The sequence below is a fragment of the Agelaius tricolor genome, unplaced genomic scaffold (genome assembly GCF_023055355.1).
Source record: "Agelaius tricolor isolate 1412-34295 unplaced genomic scaffold, bAgeTri1.0.p SCAF_10, whole genome shotgun sequence".
Taxonomy (NCBI): domain Eukaryota; kingdom Metazoa; phylum Chordata; class Aves; order Passeriformes; family Icteridae; genus Agelaius; species Agelaius tricolor.
The window spans coordinates 15535713-15548581 of record NW_027269270.1 but is presented as its reverse complement, the minus strand read 5'-3'; the positions used below and the strand labels follow the sequence as shown (position 1 = coordinate 15548581).

The following is a 12869-nucleotide window of genomic DNA, read 5'->3' as shown; positions in this document are numbered from 1 at the left end:
TTTCCATAAACACTTGAAATCAAGTATCCTAAAAATTACAGTTAAATATCTCCTTAATAAACTGCCCTAGCCTGCGAATTCCTCCGAGTCATGGGTTTAATCTTGTGCTATTTACAACAGCCTGACAACCTCCTGTTTACTTCCATGTTTCTGGTATCACTACAATGCTAAAAATAAATAGCTAAAAGCAGTCTGCTCTGCTGGGTCCTCTTTGTCTCCTAAAAGCAGAGAAATCCAAAGCACAAGATTTTCCTCTGTACAAACCAAGAGGGCAGGTTTAATTCCAGCCGCTGGAAAGGCGCTGGGAAGTTTTGCCAGGCTGCTGCCCTCTGTGCAGTGCTGCCATGGTAACAGCTGCTACACATGCACTAAAACAAACACAAAGTGCACCGAAGTTAGAGAGGAGAAAAAGCCCAGACCTTGAAGAAATATCTTTGAGGAAGTTTTGCCTGTGAAGATCCCTGAGACCTAATGAGAACTTCACCCTACCTAGAAGTACTAGACTCATTAGAAAAGTGTTCAGGGAGAGCAGCTCAGTGCTGCACCATTAATCTTAGGCATGACTGGTGGTAACGAGATGCCTTGCACGTACTCATTTTCAAAGATAACTGCTACTGAGAAGCTTTTTTCAGTTCTGTGGCTTGAGGTGCAGATATCATTGCAGAAGGCACATCATTTTGTGTCTGCCACCCCATGCACCCTTGATGTGTGCTCCCAGTCTGTGCAGGCAAGCACAAGGCCAAGTGCTGGCTCCAAGTGCTGTGCACATGTGCTTTCAGTTCCAGGAGCCGTGTCACCTCAGCATCTGCTGGAAAAGGATGTAGAGGTTACCAGGTTCATCTCTTCTCCAGTTATTGTAGGAATAAACTTTCAAACAAAGGGGAGAAGTTAACTGTATTTCCAACAGTGAGTTCTTCCCATATTAATTGTATAAGAAAGTCCTTCTGGGATATGCTTGCACATACTCTTATGGATGTCTGCAAATGCAGTTTGTGTGTATTTCCTCTTTGCAGATATATCCACAGGCTATTTAGCAGCCTTCTTGTGTATCAGTGTACTCAGACACTTTCATTCAGTTTTTGAAAATCATTCTTTGTGTACATGTGCATATGTTATAAGCCCAAGGAGCCTGTGAGAAATCTCTGAAATGTGTGTTTATAGAGAAAATGGCAAGATGAATATGCTTGTGTAAGTACAAAGAGACTTTAACTACATACACGTTTGTTTTGGAGACCAGAGAGTGTATGTGTGTGTTTGCTATTCGTCCTAACAAGAAGATTTTTCTGGTATAGTCCATTCTGTGAGGCAGAGCGACCTCTGCTTTGAGGTGGTGCTTTGTGGTGCTTTAGAGGATCCACTTTCTGACATTTTACATGGAGTTTATATGCAGTAGAGCGATGGAGCATTTTTTCTAGTGCCTTACAGGGGTCCTTTATCTGGAACTGAGCTATTTATAGTAGTCCCTGTAGAATTTACTGAATATCTGAGGTAGAGCATCATGTATCTATATGGATTTTAACTGGGACTTTGTCGAATTGTATTCCTTAACAGCGTATTTGGCAAAATATTTTCTTTTTAATATGAAGATGGATTCAAATTAAATATTGCAGATACAGTTGCAGCTGCCTACTTTGTTTGAGCACTAGTGCTGTGTGTTACTAATTATTTTACCCTGACATAATTTATTCCTAATCCTGTCATGGGCTGTGGACAGGTATCTCTTTATGGATTTACTTGTGCCTAGGGAAGAGGTTATCACTGACAGCCTATCCTGCCTGCTTTTCATCTTTATCTCCCCTCAGATCCACTAATGAGGCACTCCCTGACCTGTACTAGTAGATTAAGTTGGTGTAGCTTTAGCATTTCAGTTTATCCATTCTACCTTTGCTCACTGTCACTAATCTGATGTGGGAGAATTTGTGTGAGCAGCTCTGCCAGAAGATCTGAGAGGGCATCAATCTCCCAACAGACAAGCCAGCATATGGGAGAGATCATTTATTCACATGCTCAGTATTCACACAGTGCAGAGACAAGTGAGGCCGAGATCTCAAGGACTCACTCACTCAATACATCCAAATCTGGTAAAATGAAGGTACAGAAAGAATAGAATGGTATGGATGGTGGAGAATAGGATGATGTGGCAATTATGAAGTCCAGTAGGATGAGATGATTGCACTAATTTTGTCTGAAGCTAAGGATACCTCAGAGGATCAAAGAGCTTCAATGATGAATTAAAAATATGGGAATCATAGATTGAATCTTGTTAAAGTTTTCTTGGTAAATCACAGAATCATAGAATAGTTTGGTTTGGAAAGGACTGTAAAGATCATCAAGTTCCAACCCCCTTGCCATGGGCAGGAACAGCCCATTCTTCCACTAGACCAGGTTGCTTAAAGCCCCATCCAACCTGGTCTTGATCCCTTCCAGGAATGGAGCAGCCACAACTTCTCTGGGCAGGCTGTTCAGCGTCTCACCACATCAGTGCCCTCCTTTGCACTCACTCCAGCAGATCCATGTCCTTCATATGTTGGAGTCTCAGAGCTGGACCCAACTCTGGAGGTAGGGCCTCACAAGAACAGCAGGGGAGAGCCACCTCCCTTGGCCTGCTGGCCATGGTGCTTTTGCTGCAGCCCAGGACATCGTTGGCTTTTGAGGCTGCAAGCACAGATTATCAGCTCATGTAAGAGTCTTGTCCACCAGCACCCCCAGGTTCTTCTCCCCAGGGCTGCTCTCAATCCATTCTTCAGCCAGCCTGTGTTTGTGCTTGGGATTGCCCCAACTCAGGTACAGGACTTTACACTTGGCCTTGTTGAATCTCATGAGGTTCACACAGCCCCAACTCTCAAGCCTGTCAAAGTCTCTCTCGATGTCATCCCTTCTATCCAGCGTGTCAACTGCGCCACACAGCTCGGTGTCATCAGCAACCCTGCTGAGGGTGCACTCAAACCCACTGGCCATGACACTGACAGAGATGCTAAGCCCCAACAGTCTCAATACCAACCCCTAAGGAAAGCCACTCACAGCTGAAGAAACAGAGACTGAGGTGCTGAAATTGGATATTGGCACATCAGCTGAGAAAAATAAGAGATTATTTGCAAAAACACAGTGAGATGCAGTTTTGTGAGGTTTTTTTCTGATAGGCTTTGTTTTATCTCTTCCCTTCCTATTGAATCAGTGAGACCCTGATGCAGACCCAGCTGAGCAGTTGTGTTGACTGTGCCCATCAGATTGTATCTACTCCTTCATATGACATGTTGGATCTTCCATAGCACTCAATTACATGTTACAGTTTTTCCTGCCTGATAGCAAAATCCTTCTGTGCATTAGAGATGGAGTGGGACCTGGAGCTCCTTTTGCCGAGGACCTCTTTAATGAAGCTGGTAACAAATGGCTGCTCTTTTCCTGAAACATACTAGACGTCCCAGAATCTGTAAGGAATAGAAATCCTATACTGCAGGAGAGGTCACTGGCATGGGACATCTCTAGACAGCTGGTCTTCTCCCTTTAAAAAGACTCAGTGGCCCTGTAAACTGCAATGAAGATTGCCTAAGGAGAGCTTCAAGCATTCATTAGTTGTTCAGGAGCTGTCAGCAAGTTCTGCAGCAAATGAAGTTATAAACAGTTGTTTACACTGTTTCTGGTATCCCTTGGGACTGAATTGAGCCCAGTTTCAGGACTGTGTTTCTGGGTGGAGAATTGGTTCAAAGACTAGAATTCCTTGCAGAAGCTGGCACCCAGTGAAGTAGAAAGAAGGGAGGTCATTTCAGGAGGGAAGGGAAAGAAGCCTGCAGAGTGTGGTGAAGTGCTAACACATTGGAAAAGAGGTGTCCGCAGGCATGCTGGCCAGGACTGCCTAAATTCAGTGCTGGATGCCTGGGTTCAGCTCTCTTAAGGTAGTCATAAGTACTGCTCTGACTGATATATACAACTTAAAACCTGGACCTTTGTGTTTCAGCTGTAAAGAATACAAAAATCTGAATTCCTTTTTCGCTATTATTATGGGGCTGAGTAATGTTGCTGTGAGCCGTCTCTCATTAACGTGGGAGGTAAGTCTTTGCTAAAATCCTATTCCAGGAAGCCTGAGGGGGACTTGTGCTTGTAGTTAGCAAAAATGTGAATTGGGCCTTTATTATTGATAAAGCTAGATCTACTAATTCAGCTCCTGACCATAAACCTTAGCTAAGGCTGACAGTATTTATTAGTAAGGCAGTATAGTACACCCATGGACATGCTGAATACTCACAGGAGTTAACAAGAGTGACAACAGTGGCTCCTGTTGCTGAGCTAAACTGCCCAACAGGATGAGCAAGCTAGCCAGCTAACCTCTTAGGTCAGCCCATCCTCTGTGTGCCTTCACTTTACTGGTGCTTCAGTGAGATCAGTCCACTGATAATTCTCTTAAATTCATCCTTTGTTTATACATATTATTTTCTGCTCTCCACAGGGACTCTGTTGCCCTGTTAAAATGTGGGTTTGTCCTAACCAGTTCTGGTTTTCTCTCTGACATGCATTTCCACGCTTACTGGCATTTTGGTCTTCATTCTCAGAGCTTCCACCTTTTTCTGTGGCTTTGTTCTTTTGTATGAGGGTATAAAAAGGGTGCAGTGTCCAGCACAGTGTAGCCACTGAGAACATACTGGATATCAAAAGCAGTACAGATTTAAATGTGCACACATTTTGTTCATTAGAAATTCAAAATAATTAGCATGACTGAGGTTATTGATGCAACTGAAAGCAAAATATGAACACCTTTAAAAATGTGCTCTTACACAGGAGATCAGACTAACATGTCTGAGGGTACACCAGTTGTTTTCAAAAGTACATTTATCATATCAAATCAGTGCTACAGGCAAAGATTTTCTCTTTCTCAAAATAATGAGCTTTTATTTGTGGCTACTGAGAGGAGTTGGGAGAGCTGAGACAGTGCAGGACTACAGAAGAAGGAATTCAATGTATATACTACATACAGCAATCTGAAATCAGCACTAAGTCTGAGCTGGTGAGGGGGCACAGATCATTTGTACATGTGGAGGATTAACTTGAGATCATGGAAATGTTATCACACTCTGGTTCTGTAGAGCAGTTGCTTTAACAAGAGAATTTCTGCAATTTGATTTTTAGCCAGATATATACAGAAAATACTTAAAGACGAACATACCAAGACCTAATTTTTTTTTATATTTCATGCATTTATATTAGTTGCATGCAGAAATTAGATATTTGCAGGTGCAAATGTCCAATTATACCACTTACTTCACAAATACCTAATCTGCATGCATATGCAAACTAGGCACACAGTTGTTGACACACATCATTAAAAATTAGGCCCTTGCTGTGGCACAGTGTAAATAGCTTGCTAGGGTACACACTTCAAATGTAGAAAGTATTGCAAAAAATAATTTCTGCACTATAAAGTCTCTATTAATTTTTAATGTTATCTACTGGTAATAGTAGTCTGAAAAACTCAGCAAATACAGAGAAATTTCTTACTAAAAATAACTGACATGTTCTGATGGTACGTAAAAAAATTACAGTGATCTTTGAAACCAATTTATAACATATCTTATAGTATTTAAAGTTATTTAATCTGTGTAACGTGCTATGCATGAGGGGAAAGAGTGTTTAATAAAGCCCATCTCATCTCAATCATTGCATGATCAACTGACCATTATTTATTTGTGTAGGTATTGTGGACTGAAAAAATATTCATTAATTTGTACCCCAGAAAGTGATGGAGGACCTTTGCTGCTGAGCATGTCAAGAATTTTACTAATAAATGCATCAGCATGAGCAAAAAAAACCTGGAAATGCCCAGGCCTGAATATGAATGTTTGCAAGGGCAGTTCATCATAGGTATGAATAATTAAACTGATCAGCCCCTGTGCAAGCTGGGTGTAAATTATATTTTCAGATAGCTATAATCAGGGATGTCCTGAAAGCATCCACATGAATTTCCCCTTACATTCTGAATTCAGTGATTGCTATGTGAGCCAAACAAAAATCTGAATCTAAACATCCCAAAGGACTAAATTCAAGTCAGGGTTTAAATCAGGATCCAGGTTTCATGGCTGGTCCCGTCTCTATTTTTAATCTGGTTGCTAGGAAACATGTTGTATTTTAGATTAGCACATTGTTAGAAATATCTGGCAAAAAAAGAGCACTTTCCTGACTTAGGGCGTTGTAGAAGGAACTAGCATTTACAGTAAAATTACTGCACTGATCAGATTTAATTAAGGTTTGCTATTTTTGTTTTTATTAACAGAAACTCCCAAGCAAGTTCAAGAAGATCTATGCAGAGTTTGAAAGCTTAATGGTGAATAGCAATAGATCCCTTATTCTATGCACAATCTGAGATAATTCAGTTTCTGATTTGAATTCCTTGATTCAGAACATTTTATATGTCCTTGTTTGACTTTAAGAAGTTTATGATCCCATTTTAGAGCTGCTAAAACAAGTATGTATGACTAATAAATTATACTCTTAGGAACCTACTCTGAGAGAACTTATGTACCACTCAAAGTTAATCTGGGAACTCAGAAAAGCTTTATCACTTGTTTTCCAATAGTACATATGGGAAATGCTATTTTTCAACCTGGATTTTTCCAGGCAATACATTTTACTGCTACAACATATGAAAAACTGGATCTGCAGCTGTAAGGAGGGATGAAAAAATATATGGTTTCTTTTATGAAGAATGTTTTTGTAATCATATCTAACCTAGGTATTTGGCATGAAAAAATGTTTGTGTTTAGTGGTTGCATTCTCATTGTGTAACCAGTCGGGGAGAATGATAAAAGGTGTCTGAATTTGCAGATGCACTTTTAAAGTCACAGGAAAAAATAATGTTTTTAATAAATACCATGACATCTAAATTAATGTATATACTGTCTTGATACATATAATAATACATATTAGTAATTATTTGATTTCTCTTTTTTTGTAAGGATCCATCAAGAAACCATAGGGCCTACAGACTGACTGTAGCTAAATTGGACCCTCCAATAATTCCTTTCATGCCACTGCTTATAAAAGGTAAGCTTGGATGTTACCAGAATTATTAACTTGAGAGCTATTTGTCAAATATCTGAAGGATAAGAGTAGCAGCAAGAAAAAGCAAAAATCAATCTCAGTGTGAGGTATGATCTTTTTCCATTATGAAAAGCATGATACAGAGACAAGACAAACTGCTTTTGTACATCTGAATATCATACCTCAATTTTATTACTTAAAAATGCTGCACATTAAAACCTAAATTTTTTACTTTACAGCTGCTACAATTTTTGTAAGGGTAGATAAAACATTCTGCTATTTTGTATGGTCATGATTCAGAAATGGGCTTTTATGTGTTTTTTATTTCTATACAGACATGACGTTTACTCATGAGGGAAACAAGACATTCACTGACAATCTAGTAAACTTCGAAAAAATGGTATGTATGACATATTTGAAAGGAAACTTAAAAATACCTCCCTATTCACCTCTTCAAGAGTGAACTTCTCAACAGTGACTTTCAGGGCTAGGGAGAATGAAGGCAGGACCAAGACCTGGCAAAAATAGCCTGCATTGTACACAGAGCCTGGGGCCTCTGGTTTTCTGGAAAACCTCACAGAGGTGGAGAATAAACTGACCCATGCACAGCCAAAATGTTTCCTAGGAGAGGGAGCATCAGGGACAGGAAGCAGAGCTGTTAGAGACACTTTTTAACAGTGTGGGACCAACCTGTGATTTTTAATGCTGTTCCTTCAAACAGGCCTGAACTGCCTCAGGCTGGGATAGTTCTGCATTGCTCCTTGGAGAATGAAAAAAGCATTGCAAAGAACTTGCACAACATATATTTCTTCTTTCCCTTCACTAATGAAAGGAGATGTCTGTGGCTTGATTGCTTTCCTACTGGAAAGGAGAATCAATGATAAAAGGCTAGAGCATGCTCAAATTTGATATAAGTCCTGCACAAAAGCTGTTATAATTTCAAACACCATTGTCAAAAACTGCAGGCAGGCAACTTTCCATTGCAGAAGTCTCAACTGAAACTTGAGTTTCTCAGCAGTGAGAAGACATTTTCTTGGTTGCTAGGGTCATGTTCCTCATTAGTGTGGTTAATGACACCTGGATCTGAGAACCTGCATTAGCCAAACCCAGCTATGGCATCTGCATAGGAAAACCTAGCCTGACTTACTGCTCTGGCAGTCAATAGTAGAATCACAGGATCACTAAGGTTGGAAAAGATCTCCAAGATCCCTGAATCCAACTCTTAGCCCAGCACCACTGGGTTCCCCGGTAAACTTTGTCCCTGAGTACCACATCCACATCCTCTTTGAACACTTCCAGGCATAGTGATTCCACCACCTTCCTGGGCAGCCTATTCCAATGCCTGACCACCCTCAAAGTGAAGAAATTTTTTCTCACATCCAATCTAAACCTCCCCTGGCACAACTTGAGGCCGTTTCCTCTCAGCCATTCAGCAGCCATGCTAGAGCATATTTCCTCTGGCACCTACATGTGCTTGTTCTTAGTAGTACAGTAATCAGAACCACTCCATTCCACTGGAGTTACATAACTCCAGTTATTTCCACTGCACTGTGGAGGCGTTTGTCTGACCCTCTGAGCGCTGATAACTGCAGAGGGGAAAAAAGGAGTACTTTAAGCTCTTTAAAAGACTTCACAGAAAAGTGATCATCACTCTGAGTGAATTCTCTTAGATTTTAATCTGTAGCTCCAGGACAGCCTCTGTCCTTGGTTGAAAATACCCCTTCACTAAGATGAGACATTTTGTAAGTAAATGGCAGTGCTAATGCCTGAGTAAGGGCCTGACCTCACTTTGCAATAATGGCATTCTGTAATTGCATATGCAGACTGTGTTGCCATCTCCTTCCAAAGGCCTTGAGCATTCTACCTGCAGAAAAGGACTTTTTTTCTGCACTGCCTGTTTTAATTAGGTATAGAATTTAATTAGGTATAGTATAGATAGTAAATACTTTGGGGAACACAAAAGGGATCTCAGACTTGCTTGGAACACCTCCAAACCAGAATGGATGGCAGCTGCATTGCTATAGCCATGGTTCTGTGGCTGGCTCCATCATCTCCACCTCACTTGGCCTGTTTACACCTCCTGAGCCAGAAGAGCCAGTACATCCACTGGCCTCAGAGCCCTGTGCTTCAAGCTCTTTATGCCTCATTTTGTGTGAAAGCCACTACAGGAGGGAGGAGTCCTCCTGTAAGCACTTCCCATAGACAGAGGTTCAACAGAGGCTTGTCATTTAAGAATAGTTCTGCACCACTCTGTACCACATTTTGGCACTCGCAAGGCCAAGAGTGAATTTTATAGCAGCTTAAACTGATCTATATCTAAGTTGCTGCAGGTCTGCCCTCTTTACCTTAGTCTGCACATTGTCTTATCTTCAAAAGAATGTTACCCCCAGAAAAAGAGTTTACTGGTAGCACTGAAAAGTTTTAAATAATGTTTTATACTGCAAGAATGTAGTACCAGTAATCTGAGTTTTGATAATTTTCTTTAGGAGAGGAATGTGAAAATCAGTTAGTGCATTTTTGATGCTGCATATTTTTTACGGAATCAGTATTATGTCTCATGTTCCTCAACTCACCAGAAAGGGAAACATTCTCCTTTTTTAGTATTCTAAGCCTTTCTTTGGTTGGTATTCTACCTAAAAGCTCACTCTGCTTTTTCTCCAAGCCTTACTGCAAGTATATCTTTCGTCTCTTTATTGTTCTTCACTAGCTCTTCTGCATGCTTCTAGGTGCTTTTACTGCCTTTCTCAACCCGTAGCTGTTCAGAGCAACCTGTATTCAAATTCCACCCACATAATTCGTTCAAATCCTACTGTGGACCTGGCAGTTTTTAGCTTTTTGCATGTGTCATCAGGTCAAGCAAAGAAGAAAAGCCCACTGTTAAACCTCAGTCGCTGCCGCCTACTTGCGTTAAGCTTAAAACTGTCATATCCACACATAATTGCCAGATATTAAACTGTGAAGACAAGACCACTCAGTCAGATAACTCTCAGGTAAATTCTCCTCTCTTTTAAATAAGTATAAGCCCAAGGTGTTTTTGTGATGTTACTCCGCCATTTTCAGGAGAAAAATAGGAACTAGATTTTTCACAGGAGTCATGTCCTGCCATTTGTTGTTGCTGTCTGTTTGTTCTGCTACATGATGTTCTGTCATAAGCAGATGGAGATTCCTTAGAGTATTGCTGGGAGCCACTCTTACTGATGTTTCTGAAATATCTTGGTTGTTTGGAAGATTGTTTCCTTTTATGCTTGCTGAAGTTTATGAATAAAAATAACTGGGTAGTTGCCACTGGTGGTGCCACTTGCCACTGGAGGAGGTGGGTCCCTCCAACTCCCATGTAAGCACAGTGATGAAACTGAGAACAGCCTCTGGCATCACGTCTGCATTCTCACCACAGAGCCCTGATCCCGACAGCTGATGTGCTGCTGACAACTTTATTCCTGTAACTGGCAGCCAAAAGTAGAAGTTTGATCTAGTGGCATCTCTTCAGCTGAAACAGCTTCTTTTAAATCTTTCCTGTTTTGCAATGTTTTTGTTATTATTTATATTAAATGATGCATCTTAAAACATGCAGAAGCTGTCAGGCAGTGTCTGAGCCCAGAGCTCCCTGAGTGCCAGAAACAGCAAGGCCTGGTTTCCTAAACATTTGTGTTTCATGGCTGCTTGAGCTCTGCTCAGATCTCTCCTTGTGGCTGGGGCATGTGTTGTTTCTTCATGGCTGGGGAATTCTGTGTGAATAGGCTTTTGTCATAACATAGGAACTTGCACTACAGCCTTTTTCCTGAAGGAGACAGGAGGGCACTTACACAATCTTTCTCTTGTCCACAGCCATCTGTTTTCACAGAAAATTGGTAGGAGCTTTCTTGTGTTTGAAAACTCTGGGTTCTTTTTTCAAATTGAACAAAATTATCTGGAGAAGAAGGGGAAAACAGACAGATGGTGTTGAGCCACATTAGCCTAGTCTTTTTTAGCAACTCAAGCTAACAAAGAAAAAGACTGAGTCAATTTTTTCCTGCTACTCTTTCCTATATATTGATCTTTTCAGTGGTGGAGTGACAGAACTGTGGTATTGGCAGTAGTAAGGGGACATCACTCTGCAGAGCATTGCTGAGCTTTACCTGCTGCTGCCTTTGTGACTGCCTGCTCTTTCTGCCCCTTCCCCATCTTCTGATCCCCACAGATGCCTTATCTGGAGGAGGCTGTGAGGAGTGGGAGGACAGGGACACCTAGCCAGGGAAGAGAGTAACCACATGTGGCAAAATCACAGCTATGGGTAAAGAGGGAAGTTTGTAAACAGACCCATTTGGTTTATACAAGTTGTGGGTAAACAGTACTGAACATGTCAGAAATAGGTATGCTCTTAGTCTTTGTATTTGTGTTTGTGCTCTTTACTCATGCCATTGCATGAAGCCTTAAAATCCAGCCTGAAAAATGTTATTTATACATTTGTCAATAAGTAGGCAAAATTACTAAATTACTAAATTACTGGTCATTGTAGTGTAAGGCTTTGTCTTCAATAGCAAACAAGACATGGTTTAAGAGAAGTATTGAATGTCTTTTACTTATCTCATTGCAAGAAGCTGTTTCCACCATGGTGTTGCTCAGATATGCATTCTAGTTTGGCATACATGACATGATACCAAACCACCTACATCTCTTCTCCCCTGGTGACTTGATAGTACATGTTAGTTGCAAATGAGCCTTCAGAAGACTCATCTATGTAATAACTGAAGGCATATTTATTACAGAGGAGCAAAACTTTTAAAGCTTTTTAAATACTGTAGTTTTAGTTTGGAAGGCACATGGCAATATACACCATTTAAGTGACACTGCTTTTATAACTAAATATTTAGAAAAAATTTGTAAGTGCTTTCCTAGAATTAGGTCTTGGCAGGGAAAGAAGAGAGAGGAAAGTGAGGAAAGTACTGAGCATGACTTTCCTTAGGAACAGGCAATATTTCATACTCTTGACCACTTACTGATTTTTTTCTTTCAAGCCTCAGCTGCCTAATTGCACTCTGACTGTCAGTACAGAATTTTGTATTCATAGACAAAGGGAAGATTCAATTAATTAGGAACTTTATCAGTGCCATTTCTGAAATCATCAGAGAGCCTGAACAAAGATTACTTACTGTGGCAACTTGTCCATATGACATTACCCAGCATTATCTCAGGAATAACACCTGTAGAGGGAGCAGAAGTCAGGAAAAAGCTCTGGAAGTGCTGACCTGCCATGGCAGCACAAGACAGTGTCATGGTGCTGACCACTAATACTTCTTTTTGTCAAGCCTCTTCACCCTTCAGGTGAGAAAAGAGGATTAGAGAATTTGTGCATATTTGTTTTCAGGTTTTGTGGAGATGAACAAAAGGAAATTCACACTCTTATCCATATGCAAAAAAAGGGGGCAAACATTCTTTAATTTTTGGAACATAAAGATTATGCAAAAAGTGTGTGACTAATGCCCTTAGTAGTTTTCAATAGCTTATATGAATATTTATAATATTTAGCAACCTGGGTTTGGAATGGATTTGAAGATAATGTGCTGGCCTGCTGCCACAATTCCAAACTGTAAAACTTGAAAGGGTATTGTTGTGTATACACAGCATGCTGGTAGTAGCCATTATTTATTATATTATGCAGTTGGTTCTGTTTCAGAAAGATCCAAATTTAGGTTTGTATGGCTTTTTGATAGTGGTCTTGCTTAGCACTGTGAGTAAACAGAGGTTAATCTTTGCAGGCATTGACTAGAGGTATTCCTCTATTTGAAGAAAAACTGTAAGGAGCAGGCAATTAAACTTCCATCTGAACATTTTTTCTGTCCATGTTTCTAGTTTTCTTGCAT

The 12869-nt window shown here is 40.5% G+C and overlaps 1 protein-coding gene across 3 annotated transcripts in view; it reads left to right on the top strand.

Moving 5' to 3' along the window:
• Positions 1 to 12869, top strand: part of RAPGEF4 (Rap guanine nucleotide exchange factor 4) — a 141856-nt gene that overhangs the window by 123270 nt on the left and 5717 nt on the right. For all 3 annotated transcript variants that reach the window (XM_071434900.1, XM_071434901.1, XM_071434902.1), the window contains 4 exons: positions 3956 to 4046; positions 6263 to 6313; positions 6945 to 7032; positions 7365 to 7429. In XM_071434900.1, coding sequence (XP_071291001.1) covers positions 3956 to 4046; positions 6263 to 6313; positions 6945 to 7032; positions 7365 to 7429 — 295 coding nt within the window. The remainder of the gene's footprint in view (positions 1 to 3955; positions 4047 to 6262; positions 6314 to 6944; positions 7033 to 7364; positions 7430 to 12869) is intronic.